Source organism: Polypterus senegalus, chromosome 12, assembly GCF_016835505.1.
Source record: "Polypterus senegalus isolate Bchr_013 chromosome 12, ASM1683550v1, whole genome shotgun sequence".
Taxonomy (NCBI): Eukaryota; Metazoa; Chordata; class Cladistia; order Polypteriformes; family Polypteridae; genus Polypterus; species Polypterus senegalus.
The window spans coordinates 156,038,341-156,062,192 of NC_053165.1; the positions used below are offsets into that span (position 1 = coordinate 156,038,341).

Below are 23,852 nucleotides of genomic sequence, written 5' to 3' on the forward strand. Positions count from 1 at the left end.
GGATCTGCTGTCTGATGAACAGCCAAAGATTTTTGCCCAAAATGGCGTTCATTTGGTACATTCCCAAAACATATACCCTAGCGAGGATGGAGAGATCTGTACATTTACGTGTTAGTTGTGTGGGGAAAACGGCTATCCTAATTCATTTATCTTTGTCCACTTTAAGCCCATTTGACAGCCCACCAAACACGGCTGTTAATGGATCACCAAGTCTAATGAGCAGCCAAAGATTTTTGCCCAAAATGATGTTCATTTGGTACATTCCCAAAACATACACCCTAGTGAGGCTAGACCGATCTGTACATTTACGTGTTAGTCGTGCGAGGACAATGGCTATCATAACCCTTTGTCTTTCTCCACTTCAAGCCCATCTGGGAGCCCAACAAATACGGCTGTTAATGGATCTGCTGTCTGATGAACAGCCAAAGATTTTTGCCCAAAATGGCGTTCATTTGGTACATTCCCAAAACATATACCCTAGCGAGGATGGAGAGATCTGTACATTTACGTGTTAGTTGTGTGGGGAAAACGGCTATCCTAATTCATTTATCTTTGTCCACTTTAAGCCCATTTGACAGCCCACCAAACACGGCTGTTAATGGATCACCAAGTCTAATGAGCAGCCAAAGATTTTTGCCCAAAATGATGTTCATTTGGTACATTCCCAAAACATACACCCTAGTGAGGCTAGACCGATCTGTACAAATCGGCTGTTTGGATCTGCTGTCTGTGTTAGTTCATTTGGTACATTCCCAAAACATATACCCTAGCGAGGACAATGGCTATCATAACCCTTTGTCTTTCTCCACTTCAAGCCCATCATCTGTACCTAGTGACAATGGCTATCATAACCCTTTGTCTTTCTCCACTTCAAGCCCATCACCCTAGTGAGGCTGGAGTTCGGGTGCAGTGCTTGCAGGTTGGATCTTGCCTTGGGATACATTTTTGACAATTTGAAATAAGATAAATTTGATCAGTGAAAGATTTTAAGCTGAATTATTGGAAGTGAGATATTTCAAATTAACCACTGAATATGAAGTCATATGAGGGTTGCTCAAAAAGTTTCCGCAATTTTATATTTTCGTTGGAAACAGTGAAGGCAGGAGGAGTAGTAATTGGTTGTGTTTGAGAGGGTCATGTGACTAGTTCTGTCTGGCAAGCCGGCTGCCCTTACAGTTTAGTATAAGAGTCGTCACCCTGTGGTGAAGATGGATGCAAAACTTATAAATTAAAGCAAAGAGGACCAACATTCTATCATATGCTTTTTGTGGGCAGAAGATGCGCCAGGAGCACAAATTCATCTCAGTGGCTACACGCTCAACCAAAAACATTTTTTACTAACAGCATTAAAAACTTGGTACGACTCTGGGAAAATTGCCTCGCAAAGGAAGGCGACTATGTAGAAAAGTGATGTAATTTGTTCTTGAAATTCTTAATAAATAGAGTGTGGAAACTTTGAACATTTCTCGTATTATTGTTTATTGACCCTTTTATAAATCCTGCTTAATGCACTGGTTTGAAGTTTGGCGACTGGTCATTTTACCATATATTGTATTGTGTGTATAACTGTGTATCTGTACGTGATACATAAAATTAGATTTTTTTCGTTTTGACTAAGTTGTAGACATTTTTAGTTAATTTTGACGGAAGCCAATAAGCTATACCTAAAATAAATCTAATATGGAATTTTACAAATAAAAAAGAAACGCCTAAATGTAGGGGAAAAAAATGGAAGAATATGCAATGAACCGCGGAAGGGCAACCCAAGGAACTTGCTTAGAATCAGATCTGTGTTTAGGAAATTCCAAAAGTGAAAAACTAGAAAAGTACGCTTAGAAAGTCTAAGGATGAAAATGGGTCACGGTAGCCAAACTAAATAAGAAATCAACAGTATTTTCAAACAATATTAAATAAAATTAAGACCTAAGCCAAGTTACCAAGATGACAGATAAACTTAAAGAAATAAAAAGCATCAATCCCTTTCACGCATATAAAAGCGGCTCTTTCAACACCGCTAACCATCAGTTTGCAAATTTAAAAATGATCCCACTGTCAATATTTCTGCTGTTAAACACATTGCAGATGCATTTTATCAGTCCCAGAGCTCTTTGGCTGTTGTGACAATGCAAGAGAAACTGAAAGCATCAAATTGGCATTTTATATCCACTTGGGCATAAAAGACAAAAAAATATGCAAAAAAGTAAGCGCATCTGTAAACAAAGGAGAGAGTCATCCGACTTCCCTTAAAGTTAACAAAAATAAATGAAAAAAACAATCTTATCTACCGATAGTTGAAAATTCTGAATCAAAGAGGCCAGGATGCTCAAAATGACCAAACACAGCATGACCAAGCCGTGTGCATTTAGGCCTGTATTTGAATTTAGGCAGTGGAAATCTGCCATCCTGGTGGGTGTAGGGGGTTCATAAACACAAAGCAAATGGCGAACTATACAAGTGGACCACTGACCAAAAACCACAAAATGTTAAGAGCTCAGTTGAAAACAGACAGGTTGTTATTTAAGTATCTGTACTCAACCTGAATGGACAAAACCATACGCATGCAGCCTAGTGACTGGGTTATTCTTTATAAACATTCTCCTTAAGGGTTTCAAAGACTTCAGAAAGTGGGCATTTTGCCCACTCTAGATTTCACCAAAAAAGGATGAACATGTGACTACTAAAAGCACCAAGGTCTTCTCAAAGCAAATTGCGTTTAGACAGCCATCCGCGGATGAAGCCAATGAGGCCTCAATCGCAACTGCTCTGTAATTAGACAGAATCCACACTTCACTCAAAAGGATGCCGGGACAACATTAGGGAAACGGGTGAAAACATTGCTTTTTAGGGGTGCTACCGAGAAAGATGGTGAACAAGCTTCTTGTCGGTTTCTAAATGTACCTGTAAATGGATGCAGCCATCGACACGCTGTCAGCTACGCCGGCATGCTTCCTAAATTAACAAACATCCGTACACAGGCACACATACAAACAAACATACATACACATATATATATATATATATATATATATCTATATCTATCTATCTATCTATACATCAGTATATCAATTAGATAAGATAAGCTTTACTAATCCTGAGGGAAATTCAGATTAATACATAAGTAGAAACATTAAAAACAAGCATACAGACTCACAGGACAAATAATATAGCCAATCAACCAATAAAATAAAAATAAATTGTATATTGGGCAGATACTTCAAAATTACCTTACCCAGTACATCAGGAGGAAGCACTGAATTGTCTGGTAGCACCAAGCAGAAAAGACCCCAGAGGCACTTCATAGAGGCTAAAAGTGCTCCATGAGAGCACCTGTACATTTCACACAGAAACATTCCACTTAACTATAACACCGATAAGGAAGTCAGTAATGACTAGCAAAAAAATCAATGAACTTTGATGTCCAAACATAAAACGTTAACACGTTCAGTTTTCAAATACGCCACTCACGGCATGGAAAGTCAAACGTTTTCAGACGCCTCCTCACGTTGAAGCACTGCTAAGCTCTCACCAAAGAGATAACTACAATGAGGAAAGTACGCTTAGATGGCTCTCCGAGATAAACTATTACAGGAATTCAGTTGAAACCTCAAGGTCAAACCTCCCTTAGTCTGTCTGTAATGAACGTTCAGCATCTGTATTCAAAGACAGATTAAAAGTTTCAGGTGACTTTATATTTTAGGAAGTGTACTGGCACTGCCTGCTTTCAGCTTCCAGACTGTATGTGGAGTCTGCACAATGGCTTTTCACCAGGTACTCTGTTTTCCACTTGTGTAAGACACACAATTTTAGCTAAATTGATACAGTGGTACCTCAGTATACGTACGTCCTTACTCTGTTCCAGATCCTTTGACTTATACCAAACAGGACATATACCAAAACAATTTTTCCCATAAAAAACCAAGGGAAAATGATTCATCCGCTCCAATAAAAAAAAAAAAATCCTATTGTTATTGGCATATTATACATTGATGGGGTTGTATAAAATAATTTAATCACTGCTTAATACTATAATACACAAATACAAAAGCAATTAGATGAAATAAATGAAAATTTAACCTCACTTTACTTTTTAATAACGTCTTTGTTTTTCACAAATCGTAGATACCGTCGTTCCTGGCATACGGTACGCAGCAGCCAAGTCCCGGATACGCATGCCGCCTTCATATTTTTCAACAATCAATTCAAATTTACGCAAAAAAACACAAAGTCACGTGAAAATTCACAGAGAGTTATAGCGGGGTTGTTCACTGAATGCTAGCAAGTGGCGTACTGACGCTCGTGGGCAGTCGTGGCTTTGTCTCGAGAGATGTAAACATGGGTAGTGCGCAGTTGTAAAGCAAAATTGTTCACGTCCAAACAGGATGTACAGTATACCAAGTTGGACTTATTCCAGAGCAGACGTATACCGAGGTATCACTGTATTTGTAAACTGTATTAATATGAGTGAGTGTAAATGCTCCTAAAGATGAAGTTGTGTCCCATCCAGAGTTTGTTCTTCCTTGGCTGGGGCAGGTTGCTGTTCCTCATGATCCCATAATGCACGGCGTACACACAGCAAAAGTATGAACATATTTGTGATTAGAACATTTTGGTATACTGAAGATACAGTAGTGCCTCGTATTTCAAATTATTCTAACTTCGAACGCTAAATTTGAGAGAAATTTAATCCAGAGTTTGAACGATGCTTGTACATTCAAACTGTGCACGCAGTGAAAAAATGCGGCAACACAAGGGCTTTACGTGCACCCAAGTCATCTCTCACGCATTAGGCTTCTGCGTTTTAAGTGCTTTTTAGCTTTATTTTTGGTGTGTTTGGTTATAAGTCCTACCTATTAACCATGGCACCCAAGAAGAGTATGGAAGCAACAAAGAGGAAGGTCGTAATGTCAACGATTGAGGTAAAAAAGGAATTCCCTGCGAAGCATGAAAGGGCTACATGTGTGGCGGATCTGGCGGCCCTCAACCACTAGTGGTACGAGGCAGAAGGGAGAGAGAACACCAGAAGGCGGCTCCCCTTCCAACCAGTAACCTTTCTCTTTCTCTCCACCAGCCACATGGGACATCACCACTCCACACTAAGGTACTGTACATTCAATTTTCCTTTTATTATACAGTACAGTATTAACATATTTATTTACAGTTTTAATTTAATTAAGGCATTTAATTGTGTTTTTTTTTATCTTAAATTGTATGTAATTGCTGTTTAAGTTTATCGAAATGGGTATTGTTTAGGGTCTGGGAACAGATTCATTCACTTTCTATTATTTCTAATGGGGAAAACTGATTTGGACTTCAAACAATTCAGAGTTCAAACAGCCTCCTAAAACTAATTCAACTCAAAGTATGAGGCACCACTGCATTTACAAATGTAATACATAAAACATATCAAGCAATACATACAGTACATACAATTTGAAGTATTCACTAAGGATTACATTTTTAATTGTTCCTCAAGTTTTCAAATGATCAAAATGGTAACACAGCAAGTCAAGATAATCAAAACCAATACAAGCACAACAAACGAGTGCGCAGCTCCAGATTTTCAAATGGAATCGCAGGATCGTCTGGCTGTGGATCGGCAAACACTGGGCCAGAACGAGGTACCATCACGAAAACGCAACACTGACATAAATCGTCACTTCAGGACTGCAAGAACACAAAAGCCCCAGTACTCGTATACTGGATACCAGGACACAAACTCTTGTTCAGTGTGCGGTGGTCCGTTTCTGCACTCGTCCTCAGATCACTAAAGTGATCCATGACCCTCTAAACCACAGGTGTCAAACTCCCGGTCTGGAGGGCCTCAGTGGGTGCAGGTTTTCATTCTCACCCTTTTCCTAATCAGTGCCCAGTATTCACTGCTAATTAACTTCTTTTCCCTCTATTTTAATAGCCCTGTTTTTAAGGATTAAGTCTTCTGAATTGATTCTTTTCTTCATTAAATGACAGCCAAACAGAAATGAGACCTGAAACGAGCCAACAGATGAGCAGCTAAATTGGGGCTTCAAACTCCAACCAGTTCCTTAATGAGAAGCTGATTCTTGCTGTTAATTAAACCCGTTATTCAATTCCATGGCTTGTTGCTGCTCTCTTTTTGCCACAGCAGACATTTCCAAAACTGTTGATATTCTGTTTTTTTCCTAAGAACTCCTAAAATGTTTTGGTAACCTGAGGGATCAACCTTAGTGAGACCTTCATCTTTATTTTCAGATTCTGTTTGATGGGGACAGGTGAGCTGGTCATGTCCTGCTTGTTTTATGTCTCATTACTGTCCGGCTGCTAATTAAGGAAAAAACAACTAAGGGGCCTGAGTCGAGCTAATTAAAGCTAAGGCTAAAGAAGTTAATTAGCATCAAAAACTGGTCACGAATTAAGGAGATGGTTAGAATGAAAACCTGCAGCCACTGCGGCCCTCCAGGACTGGAGTTTGATACCCCTGTTCTAGAGTAACGATCTGACAGGTTTTTCTGTAAAACTTTTAAGTCACTGGTTTTAGTGCATTTATGTATTACAAGCGCCTGGGAGCTCGATCGAATCGGGCTACAAATTCTACGTTCGTGAAGTTCATACATAATTGTGAATTTCCCCTTGGGATTAATAAAGTATCTATCTATCTCTGCAAAGAATTATTTGTTTGAACACCAAACATACGGGTATCTGACGCGAACACCATACATACGGGTATTTGAACACCATACATACGGGTATTGCGCGAACACCATACATACGGGTATTGACGCGAACACCATACCGGGTATTGACGCGAACACCATACATACGGGGTATTGACGCGAACACCATACATACGGGGTATTGACGAGAACACAATACATATGGATAGCATCAAATTATATATGAGGATGTATTGTCAGATACAACACCATGGGGTTCCCTGAAACCCCACTGACTAAAAAAAAAAAAAAAAAGAGCTATATAAAACAACAGACCACCAACTGAAAGCAGCCCAGCCTTGAGAAAGCCTACATTGTTCATGTTTTACTGTGCCAACTATGGAAGAAAAGAACAGCCATTTTGGGGCTGAGAATGCTGGCAATGCACACCAGAAACAGCCCACAGGCACACTCCCTAAGGTGTTCTTCCACCCAAAATACCAACAAATGAGGGCCTACGATTTAAAACCCAGGGGGTGGGGCACAGACACTAGAAAGCATGTCAGTCTGTTGTGCAGCAATCTCCTGAAAAAAGCAGCTCCAGCGCGTCCTAAAGAGCAGCGGCCCTTCAGAGTTGTCTGAATAGCAACGGTTGGCCGTCCGGCTTGGTAACCCTGACTCACATGCTCGTGACTCACCTTCCATATCTCTTAACAGCAAGACTCATAAGTGGGTAAAAATACACAACAAGAAGAGCAAGGGCATGACTTTTTAAAAATGGTCTTTTAAGGACATGCAAGAGATCTGCCACTTGTGTTTCACACTATAGCTCATTTAAAATTGACCTGCGCTAGAAACACTTCTCGTCCACAGTCATAAATTACAAGACGAGTCAAAAATGTAACATTTTGAGGGAAGTACATCATTCTGTTTAACAGCCAGGCTACACAGGCATATACTGTACAATTTGACAAGGACATTTAATGAAATATCATTCCAGGGCAATTATTTTCTATACTATCAGAGCAGCAGAGCTTGAAGACGTAAACCAGCAATTCAAGCCACGCGATTAACAAAGGTCAAATGAAGAAAGGGCAACACAAAAAATAATCTTGGCCAAGAGAGTGCTTCATTGAGAAACCGCAGAGTCGTAACAAAATAAAAGCTTTTACTTATACTTGCAAATTATTCTTTTTCTGTATTTTAAAAGATACATTTCAGACAAAGGAGCTTTAAAGGGGCTGGGAATCATTACGAAGAATACCAGTGTAGGTGATGAGTGACCACAGGGGCTGGTGTGACGCAACTTTAGACCAAAAACATTAATAAATAAATACATAAATAAAGTAGAAAAATTTCCAAACATTTTAAAGTCGTCCAAAATAAATGGAAATCAAGATGCCAAGCACATAGAGGAGCCTTTAAGGTCTCAGACTACACAAAATGTCACCTTCCACATGTCCCAGAATACAATACCCTTAACTAGGCCTCACCTACACTTCACACAGTAAGTAAGCAGTGTGCTCCCCTGGCGGATATGCAGAAGGCTGATAGCTGCCTGACCAAGAACAGGTCACTTGGACTTCATATGTAGAAAGAGAAAAAAATTCATTCAACTGCCCAGAAAATATATCAATGTCCTAAACCATGTACCCATCTTAAAGGAACATTCCACCCAAGAATGAGATTTTTATGCGTTACTTACGCCATGTGGTTTGTTGTGATGGTCAAGAAAAAAAAATTAAACCTCATCTTTTCATGGTGAACAGAGAGATCAACATTTCTGATAGACTGGGAGCCTATGGGGACCAACCCTGGACAACAGCAAACTGTATCAAAAACGTCCATTTAAAAAAAAAAAAAAATCTGGCATTACTCAAGTCACATAATCCACATCCACAAGTCATCCAGCCTCATGTTCATAACAGTTAAAATACATGCATTTTTTTTCCTAAGAATATTGTTAAATAAACACCTCTGGAAAATGAACATACTTCATAAATAAGGAAGCCCGTCCAATGCAGGATCACACTTTCTGAATTAAAGACCAACCTCGTTCCCCTCACTCACAAATCAAGAGTCCTATCCTGTGTTATCTCCATTCCCCATGAAATTAAACATGTTTCTTGGCCCTCATTATATATAAAAAAAAAATCACATAAGGTAAATAACATATAAAAAATATTATTGGGTGTAGAATAGCTCAGGTCATTAGAATAATCTGGATGAGAAGAGGCCATTCATCCCAACAAAGGCTCACCAGTCCTGTCCACTGAACTCTTCCATAAGAGCAACAAGTTGAGCTTTGAAAGTCCCTAAAGTCCTCCTGTCAGTAATACTACTTGGTCACTTACATAATGTGTCTGTGGTTCCCTGTGTAAAGATACATCTCCTAATGTTTCTGCAAAATTTACCCTTAACAGGTTTCTTAACTGTGTCCCCATGTTGTTGATAAACTCATTTTAAAGTTGCCATCTCCATCCACTGGAATAATTCACCTTCATCATTTTAAACACTCCACTCAGGTCTCCTCTTAATCTTCTTTTGTTTAAACTGTAAAGGCTCAGCTCTTTAAATCTTTCCTCATAATTCAACCCCTGTAGCCCTGGAATCAGCCTAGTCGCTTTTCTCTGGACTTTTTCTAGCTCTGTTATGTTACTTTTGTAGCCTGGAGACCAAAACTGCCCACAGTACTTCAGAGGAGGACTCATCAGTGCGTTAAGGCTAAATCATAACCTCCTGTGACTTGTACTCCACACATCAAGGCGCTATATGACCTGACATTATGTTAGCCTTCTTAATGGCTTCTGAACATGGTCTGCCAGTTGATAGCGTCGGGTCCACTACAACTCGTAAGTCCTTCTCATAAGGCACAGGTTCGATTTTCAGACTTCCCACTGAGTATTCAAACCTTACATTTTTACTTACAATGTGTAATACTTTAAATATGCTGACATTAAATTTCCTCTGCCAAAGACTGTCTGTTGACCAAGATTTGAGATAATCTGCCAAGCCACCTAGCTTGGGATCACCTGCAGACTAAACCAGCTTGTTACTTATATTCATATCCAAATCATTTCTATATTGTCAATGCCAATTTATTTAAATAGCACATTTAAAACAACATAGGAATGCTGTGGCCAAAGTGCTTTACAATAATAGAATAAAAAGAAACCATACAAATAACAGAAATAACAAACAGAAATAAAAGATATGAACATAAATAATAAATAGAAGTAATATTATCAAAATGAGGAAACCATCAGTATTACTGAAGGTCATGGAACGCAAAGGTAAATATATATATATATATATACTTATTTTAATAAACATACATATATACACACACACATACAGTTTATATATATATATATATATATTATATATATATATATATATATATATATATAAATAAAATACATTTATTTATACACACACATATACAGTGGGTACAGAAAGTATTCAGACTCCCTTCAATTTTTCACTCTTTGTTATATTGCAGCCATTTGCTAAAATCATTTAAATTAATTTTTTTCCTCATTAATGTACACACAGCACCCCATATTGACAGACAAACAATTGTTGCAGATTAAAAAAGAAAAACTGAAATATCACCTGGTCCTAAGTATTCAGACCCTTTGCTCAGTATTTAGTAGAAGCCCCCTTTTGAGCTCATACAGCCAGGAGTCTTCTTGGAAAAGATGCAACACGTTTTTCACACCTGGATTTGGGGATCCTCTGCCATTCCTCCTTGCAGATCCTCTCCAGTTCTGTCAGGTTGGATGGTAAACGTTGGTGGACAGCCATTTTTAGGTCTCTCCAGAGATGCTCAATTGGGTTTAAGTCAGGGCTCTGGCTGGGCCATTCAAGAACAGTCACAGAGTTGTTGTGAAGCCACCCCTTCGTTATTTTAGCTGTGTGCTTAGGGTGATTGTCTTGTTGGAAGATAAACCTTCGGCCAGTCTGAGGTCCTTATCACTCTGGAGAAAGTTTTTGTCCAGGATATCCCTGTACTTGGCCGCATTCATCTTTCCCTCGATTGAAACCAGTCGTCCTGTCCCTGCAGCTGAAAAACACCCCCACGGCATGATGCTGCCACCGCCATGCTTCACTGTGGGGACTGTATTGGACAAGTGATGAGCAGTGCATCTTTCCCAAGAAGACTCATGGCTGTATTCGCTCAAAAAGGTGCTTCTACTAAATACTGAAGAAAGGGTCTGAATACTTAGGACCAGGTGATATTTCAGTTTTTCTTTTTTAATAAATCTGCAACAATTTCAAAAATTCTTTTTTTTGTATGTCAATATGGGGTGCTGTGTGTACATTAATGAGGGAAAAAATTAATTTAACTGATTTTAGCAAATGGCTGCAATATAACAAAGAGTGAAAAATTGAAGGGGGTCTGAATACTTTCCGTACCCACTGTATGTATTATATATACACATATAATGTATACAGATATATATTCATTCATTGCAGAGCACACAAACTTTCTCAAACTGGTCCATTTACAGTTGCCAATACATCTCAGACACAAAGTAAGGAGTAAAAGGAAAACAACCCATCACAGAGACGAGGACAATGTACAAACTCCACAAAGTCGCTGCCCAACTCAGGGTTTGAAAGCAGAGCTCTGAAGATGTGAGGCCATGAGCTGCCCTTGAATCCTTTCTATGCAAAATGAGCCTGTTGCTGTACAACTCTGCACAAGTCAGTTAGCCCAATAAAGCATCATTTGGTGATGCACAAGTCATATCAGGTACAGAGCTTCTACAATATTTACCATGGACCTCTCTCAGGCCTTAGCTCTTCTATAACTCCATACTCTCCTGCCACTCCTGATTAATATCACTGCCAGTAAGCTTATAAACATTTTTTCTCTTTTAAGGCCTAGCCACACTGGTGTACCCCACAATTTAACACAAGTACAAATAATCACAGAAATGGGAAAGTACAAGAGATCTACAAATACAAAAAAAAAAAGAAAATAAAAGATTGACACGACACAAGATTGAGTTCTGCTGACCTTAAGGCGTGACACACGGCACCTTGAGGTTCTCTCTAGTGATGCACCACTCACAAAGCCCGACATTAGAATTTGCCAGTTTTTACAGAATCTTTATTTTTAAAATGTTTGAAAGTTTTTCTCAGCCACCATCACTGCAAACCACATGGGTTAAGTAAAATTAAAAAAAAAAAAAGGAATATTTTCAGGTGGAAAATTTCATTAACTGGACAGAAGCAAGTTCAGTAGAAGAGATGAATGGAGGCATAGAATGTTATATTCTTCTCTTGTGTTTGCTGTTGAAGATTCAACTGTTTAAAAATAAAAACTTAATTTATAAATAAAGCTGGGATGCGCAACTCCGGTCCTAGAGGGCTGCAGGTTTTCACTCTAACCATCTTCTTAATTAGTGACCAGTTTCTGCTAATTAACTTCTTTTGCCTTCATTTTGGCTGACTTGGCTCAGCCCCCTGAATTGTTTCTTTTTTCCTTAACTAGCAGCCAAACAAAAATGCGACACAAAATGAGCCGCCACACGACCAGCTCACCTCTGTCCATCATGCAATATCTGAAAATGAAGAAAGGTGAAGGGCTCAGTAAAGCTGAGAAACATTTTGACGGTGTTCTTAGAAAATCAACCGTTTTAGAAATGTTTGCTGTGGCAGAAAGAGAGATACATTAAATATCGGATTTAATTAACAGCAACATTAAGTATTTGGTTAGAGTGAAATTGGTTGGAGTTTGAAGCCCACATTTAGCTGTTGGCTCACTTCACATCTCTTTTCTGTTTGGCGGTTTTGAATTTTTATAAACATGGCTATTAAAACCAAGGGAAAAGGAGTTCATTAGCAGTGAAAATTGGTCACTGATTAAGAAAAGGGTTAGAATGAAAACCTGCAGCCACTGCGGCCCTCCACGATCAGAGCTGGAAACCCCTGAAATAAACTATTAATGAAGAGAGAAGCTCCACTCTTCTAAAACTGGACTTCCTTCAAATCGTCCACAGGATATTTTGCAGATACGGCACATCCTGAAATCAGAAACGTGATTGAAACTGTAAAAATCACTTGGTGAAAAAAAAAAAAAAACTGACGGGCAAACAAAAAATCCAGAGAGGTGCAACTCTAGAGGTAAGTGAAGTTCAGACCCCTGACATGTCTCACTTCTTTCCCATGAATGATTTCAAATTCAAAATTTGACCCCTAACCCCTATTCTTGAACTAACCCTAAGCCAACTTTTCTGCAGCTAGTTCACGTGAGCCACAACACAAAACATTAACATCATCATTTTGGGACAGAAACACTTGGCTCCGATATTGTCAGTGCCAGCCCCTTCCAAACCCCACACTCTAAAAAACAAAATGTGCTTTCATCTGACCATTGGCTTTGGGAGGGGAGGTGTTTGTTGGGGTCTTTACAAAAAAAGATGAGAAAGGTGAGGTGATGAATTTTTTACCTATTGTTGGGTACTGACCTGTGCTGGAAATTAAGCGGCAGTGGAGACCCTGCATATGCACTCCCAGCTTGACTCAGTCTAGGGGTGCGGCTGTCACTGCTTCCCCAGCTCTGCTCATCAGGCCAGGATCTGAACACAATGCAAAGAACACACAGTGAGTACCAGGGTGCCCTCCTTGTCAATTGCACATTAGGCAGGCCCACAACATACAATCATCCCCACCCAGAACCCTCCAAGCCCCACATGCAGACCTCCGCAGCAGCTGATCAGGGACTCCAACTTGTAGCAAAATGCCTATGCTGGCTGAGCCTAACTGTGGTATCAACAGCGTCTGACCAGAACGTCCTGATCAATGGGAGTGTGTGGTGGGGTTGAGGGGGAAAGAAGTTACAATTTTCTGTTATGCACTAAAGATGGACAAACAAAATGGCTCCAGTCCACTCTGATGTGAGGTGGGGTAGGCAAGCACTGAAGAGCGGAAAAATAACTGATAACTAGTAAGGAGTCAACCAGGCTCTCTAGACTTCAAGAGAAGGCTTCTAAATTTGAGCCAACCTCGTCAAGCCGAGAACAATAAAGAACCACTTCAAATTTCACTGTAATACAGAAAAAAAAAAAAGATCACAAACTGTCATGGAGAGGAGCTAAAACAAGAGAGTAAGGTCAACTGCATTCTCCTTGACCGAGTAACTGGATTATTTGAAGAGCGTATTCTTTCAAGGACAGTCACATAGGAGGCAAGCAATGGAGTCGGCCATAAGACAGACCTCAAAGCAAAAACACAGAGTCCGACATCCTCTCCGACTACAAGTGGCGTAACCGGACACCCGCTTAAGTTAATTATGCCCATTCCGACACTACAGCTCGGTCTCCACAGTGAACACCTTTTTGGACCATTGGCAGCTACAATAGATTTTAGAGATTTAGATTCTAGATCACACAGCGACACCTTTGGGGAGAACAACTCAACTGGTAATCTTGTAATTTTAGGTCAAAAGCTTTAGGGCTGCTCTGAATGTAAGTGTAAAAATGGGTGAACCCATCCGACCAAATTTAATATCGCTACACTCTGAAGACTTGGGTGTGTAATAATAATTCTTTACATTTATATAATACTCAGATTGCTTTCTATACGGAGTGGGAAGCCACTTCATCCACCACCAATGGATGATGCAACGGCAGCCATTTTTTGTGCCAGTATGTTCAGCGTACTTTAGCTGTTAGGTGGTGAAGTGGTGAGATTGACAGTTAGGGGTTACTGGTGGGCCAGAATGACTAGACTGTAGTGGGCCACTAAGCCTGGACATCAGGATAGACCCTACTCTTTACAAAGGATGCCCATGGATCTTTAATGACCACAGAGTGTCAGGACCTCAGTGTTACATCTCATCCAAAGGATGGCATTGATTTTTACAGCACTGTGTCCCCGTCACTGCACGTGGGGCATTGAGATCCACATTTAGACCACACAGGGTAAGCATCCCCCATTGGTCTCCCATCTAAGTACTGGCCGGGCCCAAACATGCTTATCATGTGGTGTGGCACAAGGGTTTTGAAGTCCCCACGCTATTTCTTAGCACTTGGACTGCAGGTCAGCTCTACTCTGTAGTTTCGAAGCACTTACAGGTCAGGTTGGGGAGCCTGCACTGGTACAGCACGTTGCCGCACTCACCACACGACAAAACAGCTCGGGATCCCGGTTGGGAAAACCCCCAGGTAGACACACGGTCCAGTCCCGCTCTCCGGAAATGACCATCCATCAGCCACACACAGGTGTTTTACGTGGGCATCCCCTTGGCCTGGTCTATCCACTTGGGTCCTCGGCAATTAGGATCCTGTGAGAAGGATCGCCCACAGGGAATCACGCCACATGTCCGTTGTGACATAATTGACGCTCCCTAACAATGCAGGTAATGTACCTCATCTGGGACTCCATGAGCAACACAAAGTCAAACCAGAGGTACACAAGAATTCTCTGAAGAGACACAAGGAGTCCAGTTTTCGTCTCGGGTCACTGGATAGCGTCCATGTCTCACAACCATACAGCAAAACAGGAAGCATCAGGACTCTAAAGAACTGGACCTTCATCCCTTTGCAGAGATATCGGGAGCACCACACAATCCTATCACAACGACCTCATTACCCCCCCATGCTCTCCCAATCCGTCTACTGTTTTCATAGGAAGAGTCACCAGAGCACTACACATTAAAATAAGAGTCTCCTAATTCTATGATTACCGCTATCCGTCTTAAATTCCTGTCTGACAAATACAGTCAAAAAAACGGCACACCATTTAACACAACTGCCAAGGTTTACATTCAGGTTCTGCTTCTTCTCACAAGCTGGAGGCTGTGAAGCCCCAAGAGTACCAAGTGATTGATCTGCTGCTGGCCAAAGGAACCACAGGAATGTCAGACAAGGATAATTTCACTATTTGCACACTGCCAACCCTGTAGCAAGCAAAATATCCCTAGGAGACTCCGATGGCATGTAGAAGGCCTTATGTGTGGTCCCCCGGGGGTAATAGCAAACCCCTGGAGGGGAGCATGGGAATCACACTTGTACGATAACCCCATTAGAGCAGATTTTGGTTGCTGTGAGATGAAAACGAAAAGGAGATGAAAACTGAACTGATTTGTTTTCTTTAATTCTACCTTAAAAGATTCATGTGCCATTCACAGAAACAGTTTGCCACTCTTCCTTACTTTGACGCTCATTTCAGTGGATAGCATTTCAGCTGTAACAAACGGAAGCAGCAGCAGTAGCATCAACCAGTTCATTTTTCCTTATCAGAGTAAACACAATCTGTTTGTAGACGGGTGAATGAAAGAAAATCTACAAACACCTGGCAACAGTGGGCTCATAAACCTCTAAATGCAACCAAGCGACTTCCGCCTACAACAAAAGGCACAGAACTCTAAAGGAGGCGACTTCCCAAAGCCACATCTCCAATAAAATGAGTATTCAGATGTGTATGTCAAAAAAATATATATGAATTAGTTGTAGTGAGAAGTCAAGCAAAATGACACCTTTTATTGAATAAATATGAATTAGTTATATATGTGAATTAATTGATAAATCATCTAAAAAGCGTCCTAAAAAGCTGCAATGCTGACCTGAAAGTGGTGGCTTTCTGCCTAAGGGATCTGGACTGGTAACGTGAAGGCTGCTGGTTCAAATCCTTGCAGAGACAGAAGGAATTGATCTGGGGTGCTTGCTGAACAAACAGCTGACCCTGTGCTCTGACCCCAAAACTCTCTACAGAGTAAGTTAGGGTATGCAAAAAAAATGACAAATCTCTCTCTATAGAGATATATATATATAGATATATATAGATATATAGATATAGATATATAGATATAGATAGAGATATATATATATATATATCTCTATCTATATCTATACACATAGATCTATACACATAGATCTATAGATAGATAGATACACACACCTATCAATTTCTTTTCGTTGTTCCATTATTTCACCATGTAAAAATTTCCGTTTGTTCGCGCTAATGCGATCTTTACTATCAGTTTTTTGAGACTTTCGAGTTTTAGTACTTTCATAATCTCTAACCTGCTCTGCATATGTATCACGCCAACGTTTTTGAACTTCTGTATTATGTTCTACTTTGTCTTCTACTCTTTGTCTTTTATTTCCGACCCCGCTTGGAGCCGACAGCGCAGGAACTGTGTCGGACAATAGCATTCACACGAATGAGAAGTGAGTGGACCATGAGTGTGCCAGCCACTTCGTGTCTCTGCTGCTCGCGTATGTCGACTTCATTTTCACCAAACAACAAATCTTTTGATTTTCGCAGATACGCCTCTTCTTTGGGAAGAAACAGTACTTTTCCCTGGTGGCAACACGAATTAGACAATCTACAAGTCACCGATTAAAGTTTAAAGCCAAACGATGTCATCATCACTTATGTCCATATTTCCGATCTCTTTTCGCTGTTCCGTTATTTCACAGAGTAATAATTTCTGTTTCTTAGCCAAAAGTCTCGTCTCGCGAGACCTAAAATCATCTCTCGTGGGAGTTGAAATTATCTCCGAGAACGTCTTGTCCCAGGATTTCCTTTTATAATAGAGAGATCTCTCACTCTGTCTCTCCCTCTATACAGATATATCTATATATCACTATAGAGATAGATATATCTTTAACATCTGTCTGCTTTTCACATGAGAGCTACTAAACAGATTTAGATGTGGTTTTTTTTTCTATAATTTGCTTTAACATTCTGGTTGATTGTGACTGCTCTCATCGCACCAAGTATCATAGTTCACTTGCAGGAGCGATATATTCGTGCTAATCCGAGACAGGGACGAGGTGAGGGGGAAGCGTGACCTCAGGAGAGGGGAGTCGGACGGGGCTCTCCTCACTCACGCGCCAGTCTCCGTTCGAATCACTTTACCTCTGGCCACATATTGGAGTGTACCTTGCCTCTGCTTAGCTAGCGATACCGGTTTGTTTATTGATTTTTAAAGTTTGTCCTGTTTCACTACTACGCGGGTGGAGCCACAGGGGACAGCTATTTCCTAATATAAGAAATTGTACAGTATATGACAAATAAAGGATACTAAATATCACTGTAACATCGTGAGGTGAGGCAGAACAACTATTTTTATTCAAGACCTGGAAGTACCTCCGGTACTAGGGCTTATGCAGTTGGAGGTACTTTTGGGTTCAAGTGGAACTCCCTGAAAGCAGGGATCATAAATCCCTGCCAGCACCAACTTGCTACACCACAGCACTTTAGTTCCCAGCATGTCCTGCAGGAGTCAATTTGGGCACTAAGGCTCAGGGATGCTGCCATCTAGTGCAGTGTTTCCCCAACCTTTTATTCTGGTGTGGCACCAGAAAACCAAAAAAAAAAAAAAAAGGGCACACTGCTATTCTACTAACCACCACCATTTTATATCTCATACACCCACTCAACTGTCCGAAGTGGCGGAGGTACCAGAGGAGCCAATAAAAAAGCAGCTCCGAGATCAATGATGACAAGATACAGAGTTTAGTGTGCAGGTTCGGCACATCTCCCAGCTGCTTCGCCCTTTAGTCTGCCTATCTCTGCCTCAGAGGCACCTTGTGTGCCCACTTTCCATTGACCCTGTGAGACCCACTGGTGACCACACACCCAGTCAGATGGACTCTTGCAGCCAGGAGACACGTCTGAAGTGCTCCAAGCGTTGTGTCTGCCACATAGCAAATAATGGAGCTGCTTTTATGCCAGCTTCTTCAGGTAGTTCTGTCAGACAGGACTCAACCACCAGAGGACCTTCTCCCTCTCAGGTCCAGGCACAGGTGCACTACACTATTATTTTCCATGCCACACATGGGCAGCTCCAACAGCACATCACTGTACTGCAGCATACTGCTTGAAAAACACTAGTCTAGGGTAAGGAAGTCCTCCCCAATCACTCCATTATGTTGTCCTCCTGACCAGGTAAGGGTCTTTTATCCACCCACGTCAAGATGCTGACACCCACCACAAATTGTTGGCTCCTCCTGCCAACTTTATGACAAAGACAGGAAGTCTACGGTCTTCTCTTGGCCACCAAGCCAGGTAATGGACAGGCTGCCATCTTGGCAGGGATGCCACCCAATGTGTGCAATTAATGACCATATATAAATATATCTAAAAGTGTGAAAGAGAGACAAGGACACTCTGTTTGTAGCCCCAGGTCATATTCCAGGGTGTCTATAATCTATAGTGGTGGTCCAGATCTAATTATGCAATTTTCATTACGTTATAACTTATTAAGTTTATTACATAGAAAAATCCCAGACCATCAAGAAGTGTGCGAACTGACGACATGAAGAATCGTCTTTGCACTAAACTGGAATCGTCCCCGCATAAATCAAAGTCATCCAGACGATCTGGATCTGCATAATTAGATCTGGACCACCCTGTACACCAGGGGTGTCAAAGTCTGGGCCTGGAGGGCCGCAGTGGTTACAGGTTTTCATTCTAACCCTTTTCCTAATCAGTGACCAGTTTTTTCACTGCTAATTAACTCATTCAGTCCTCTCAATTGATTCGTTTCTTCATTAAATGAAAGCCAAACAGAAATGAGACGTGAAACGAGCCGACAGATGACCAGCTAAACTGGGATTTCAAACACCAACCAATTTCACTCCAACCAGTTTTCTGGCTGATTCTAGCCATTAAGTAAACCCGTTATTTAATTCCATGGCTTGTCGCTGCTCTCATTTTGCTGTAGCAGACATTTCCAAAGCTGTTGATTTTTCTGTTTTTTTTTGTTTTTGTTGTTGTTGAACACCATCAAGATGTTTTGGTGACCTGAGAGATCAACCTTACTGAGACCTTCACCTTTCTTTATTTTTTAGATATTGCGTGATGGACACAGGTGAGTTGGTCATGTGTTTTGTGTCACATTATGGTTTGGCTGCTAACTAAGGAAAAAGAGACAACAAGGGTAGGGTTTGCCAAGTCCGGTCCTGGAGGACCACCGTGGCTGCAGGTTTTCATTCTAACCCTTTTTTTAAAATAAGTGCCCTGTCTGTGTTGCTAATTAACTTCTTCTGAATTCATTTTAATTGAATTGCTTTTTTAAGATTTGTTCCCCTGAATTTCTTCGTTCCTCTTAATTGCTTAATTTCTTTCCTTAAATGGCACCCAAACAGAAATGAAATGTGAAGCGAGTGAGCCAAGAGAAGATCAACTAAGTCAGGGCCTCAAACTCCAACCAGCTGCTTAATTAGGCGCCGATTCTTGTCGTTAATTACTCGTTCTTTAATTCCATGACTTGTTGCTGCTCTCGTGGTGAATTAGCAAACTTTTCCGAAATTGTTGATGTTCTCTTTCTAAGAGCCCTGTTCAAATGTTTTGGGGACGTGAACAGATTGACATTCCTGAGACTTTCATCTTTCTTTATTTTCAGATATTGTATGATGGTCACCAGTTGTTTTGGCTCATTTTGTATCTCATTGTTTGGCTGCTAAGAAAAAAAAAAAAAATTAAGGGGTCTGAGGCCTCGCGAGCTAGTCAATTAAAATTAGTTCAAAAGAAGTTAATTAACAGCAAAAACAGATCACTCATTAAGAAAAGGGTTAGAATGAAAACCTGCAGCCACGGTGGTCCTCCAGGACTGGAGCTGGCAACCCCTGAACTAAGGGGCCAGAGTAAAGTTAATTAAAACTAAGACAAAAGAAGTTAATTAGCAGCAAAAACCGGCCACTAATGAAGAAGATGGTTAGAATGAAAACCTGCAGTCACTGCGGCCCACCAGGACCAGAGTTTGACGCCCGTGATCTACACAATAACCACATTCTCTATAGCTGTGTATGCTACATCTTCTGAAAATAAAAACTGTTCCACGTTTTCTAAATGATGTTCACATTTTATGTGACAGATACATCATTCGGATGGGTAGTAGAAATTGTAGACTTTTCTACCGATAGACCACAACTAAATGGTCAACGTCATCTTTTCCATGCAGTATGCAAATGTTGGGATAATTTTTGACTACCTCGTTCACGACAGCTTAGCTCCATCTGTTTGTCAAATTGCGGAAACATTGCAACCCCAAAGTGGATTCAGAGAGTCACCAGGTACTCAAAAAGCAGAATGCAGACTTTCAAGAAGTCAAGAAAAATGGGTGCTTAGACGGCAATCCAGATCTTCACATAGACTTGATTGGTAGTCCGTACCCTTTGTGCACACGACATTGCCACAGATACAAAAGCAAGATGGCACTGCTCCTGAACTATTCCACCAAGTGCTTCCCGTCGTGCACTCGTGTACTTCTGCTCAGGTAAACTAAGTGGATGAAGGTGTCCTTCGAGTCTCCACACAGCTGATAAACTAGAAGACAAGCTACAATGGCAATGTGAGAACACCAGAGTGCCAGATGGGATCCTGAATCAATTTTATTAAAATTGGCACCTTGGCACACAGGGTCATGCTGCCACATCCAGCATTTGGATTCTGTGCCCTGCTGCCTATCTGAAGTTTGCATCTTCTCCCCATTCCCTAAGTGGGCTTCTTTTGGAAGTTCCAAGTCTTCTCATGCATCCTCAAAGAGGTGCTGCTTATGTCGATAATGAGATTGGAAATCGGCCCCCTGCAAGTGTAGGTTTGGGTCTTGCAACGGACTGGCACCAAAATGGTTTCCGGCCTTGCAGCCAGTGCTATCGGGAAAGGCTCTGGCCCCCGTAACCCTCAAATGGATTAACTGGTTTAAAGGATGCTGTTTATTTATTTAATTATTTATCTAGCTACTTATTTATTTAGAGCTCCTGTAAAAAGACAAATTTCCCCCGGGGTCAAATAAAGTGTCTGTCTGTCTGTTTTATGCTAATGGCGAGGTATTTGTTGATACTATCCACGACTGGTAAATAATAAAAAAAAATACTTAATTTCTCCTATTACATTTTATAATTTTATAAATAAGAATGGAGGGCTGAGAGGATAAAACCAACACCTACCGAAACGAACAAAACTGCCTGGTGGAAAACCGAACGAAAATACAATTCCAACAGACGTCATGGCAGCCATGTTATCTGAGGCACATCAGTGCAGGGTGGCCAGGCAGTAAGTGCAGAATCGGCACCTCTGAAGAGACGCCCAACTGCTCAGTCCAAGAGTGTGAATACCGTACGCAGCGTACTTATCAGCCAAAGCTTACAATTTCAGGCTGGTTATCAATTTAATACTTCAAAAGACAATCCTATACAGCACTGCCTAAAAACATTTAATGATTTTCAGCTACCAAAAATGCTACCATTGGTGGAGATTTTGGATTTCTCGCAAGTTCTTTATCTATTAGTTCTAAAAGAACGTAGGCCTTAATAGGTATGCCACCAATATCTACCGAAATAGAAATCATATATCACACATACATTATGCAAAAATAAGGGACAGGGAAAACAAGAATACACACCCAGAAGAACGTCCCATGCAATTATGATCATTTTAGAAATTGTTGTTACATAGTCCTCTCAACAGGGGGCGCTCCCAGTACCCTCAAAATCAGCCCAAGTTTGTTTTTTTTATTTTTTTGGACACACTTTATTAACCCTTGAGGGGAAACTTTCTGTTCACATAACCTTTGTGAGGTCAAAACACAGAATCTGCCATTGTACGCCACCCTTAGAGCAATGTTCAGGGTTAGGGCCTTTGCTTACGGGCCCAATGGAGTAGGCGTAGTAACGGGATTTGAACCGGCAACCTTCCAGGATCTGCGCTGGGATCTGGACAGTTGTGTTTTATGGTATTGACAACAATGTCCCTACAGGACTGCAAGTTGTAAAAAAATGAGCTGCTTAGCAGGAAAACGTACAGCCGGTAATAACAGCAAACCTTCTGATGAGAGTGGATGCTCATTTACAGACTAAAAAGTAACTTGCATTGGTCGCTGTCAAATCCTTTTCTTGAGTGATATTCACCACTAAATTTACGAGGGCAGAGCATCCAGCTTTACAATGTTTTAAAAACTGCCGACAAATTTCATAAAAACAATTAAAACTCCTTAGTAATAATAATAATTTACATTTATATGGCGCATTTCTCAATACTCAAAAAAAAGTGGTGGTGGCTCTGAGGTTAGGGATCTGCACTGCCAATCGGAAGGTTGCCGGTTTGAATCCCGTAAATGCCAAAAGGGACTCTGCTCTGTTGGGCCCTTGAGCGAGGCTCTTAACCTACAACTGCTGAGCGCTTCGAGTAGAGAGAAAAGCACTACATAAATGCAAAGAATTATTATTATTATTACTCAAAGCGCTTTATGTAGGGAAAAGGGAGCCACCTGAACCACCACCATTGTGTAACATCCACCCCATGTGACCGCAGCCATTTTTTCTTTTATTTTTGTACGCTCGCCACATTTGAGAGACAGTCAGTTAAACACAGGGGGTGATTAGGAGGCCAGAATGATGAGGGTTAGGTGGGCAAGTTAGCTTGGGTGTCGGGATACAACGTGCTCTTTTTATGAAGGATGCCCAGGGATATTTAATGACCACTGAGAGACAGGACTTCAGTTTTATGTCTCATCCGAAGGACGGCGCCATTTTTACAGCACCGTGTCCCCGTCACTGCACTGGGGCATTGGGATCCACACTCAGGCACACCTCTCTTCCAGCACCAATCTGTCTCAGCACCAATAAACATTATTGGTATTGGTTAGGCTGCGGTGGGCTGGCGCCCGGCCTGGGGTTTGTTTCCTGCCTTGTGCCCTGTGTTGGCTGGGATTGGCTCCAGCAGACCCCTGTGACCCTGTAGTTAGGATATAGGGGATTGGATAATGGATGGATGGATGGTATTGGTTAGGCCTCAGTATCCACAATATTTACACCAACACATTTTATAGACTGCGTATTGTAAATGAAAATAGTATTTTTATTTTAGGTAACAATAGGCAAGAACAAGAGCAACCCAAATAGTCAAAAATTAAGTTCATTTTTTTTCCCATTATTATTTAAAAAATGATTCAAGTTTTGACATTGTTGTCACACAGGTAAACTGGTAGTGGCGGGTGGTATGGGAATCCAAGGGTTGTGACTCGTTCTCTTCAAACGCCATCATCATCAATTTATTGGGAAGCAAAGTACAAAGGCAGCACGCAGCCAAGTGCATTGTGGATCTTTTCAAACAAGGATCAAAACGGAAAAAAATCTGCACGGCAGTGTAAACTGTGAAGAGTGAAAACAGAATTCAAGATGTCAAAAAGGATGGCGGCAAGCAACCTGAAGAGCAAGTGCTCGTCATTACCAACATCGGCCGAGATACCACAGCAAA

At 40.9% G+C, this 23,852-nt stretch overlaps 1 protein-coding gene across 4 annotated transcripts in view; it reads right to left on the bottom strand.

The window, feature by feature from the left end:
• Positions 1-23,852, bottom strand: part of pbx4 (pre-B-cell leukemia transcription factor 4) — a 240,271-nt gene that overhangs the window by 207,678 nt on the left and 8,741 nt on the right. For 3 of the 4 annotated variants that reach the window (XM_039770401.1, XM_039770399.1, XM_039770403.1), the window contains exon 2: positions 13,109-13,219. The exons of the other annotated variant lie outside the window; for it this stretch is intronic. In XM_039770401.1, coding sequence (XP_039626335.1) covers positions 13,109-13,219 — 111 coding nt within the window. The remainder of the gene's footprint in view (positions 1-13,108; positions 13,220-23,852) is intronic. 4 annotated transcript variants of the gene reach the window in all.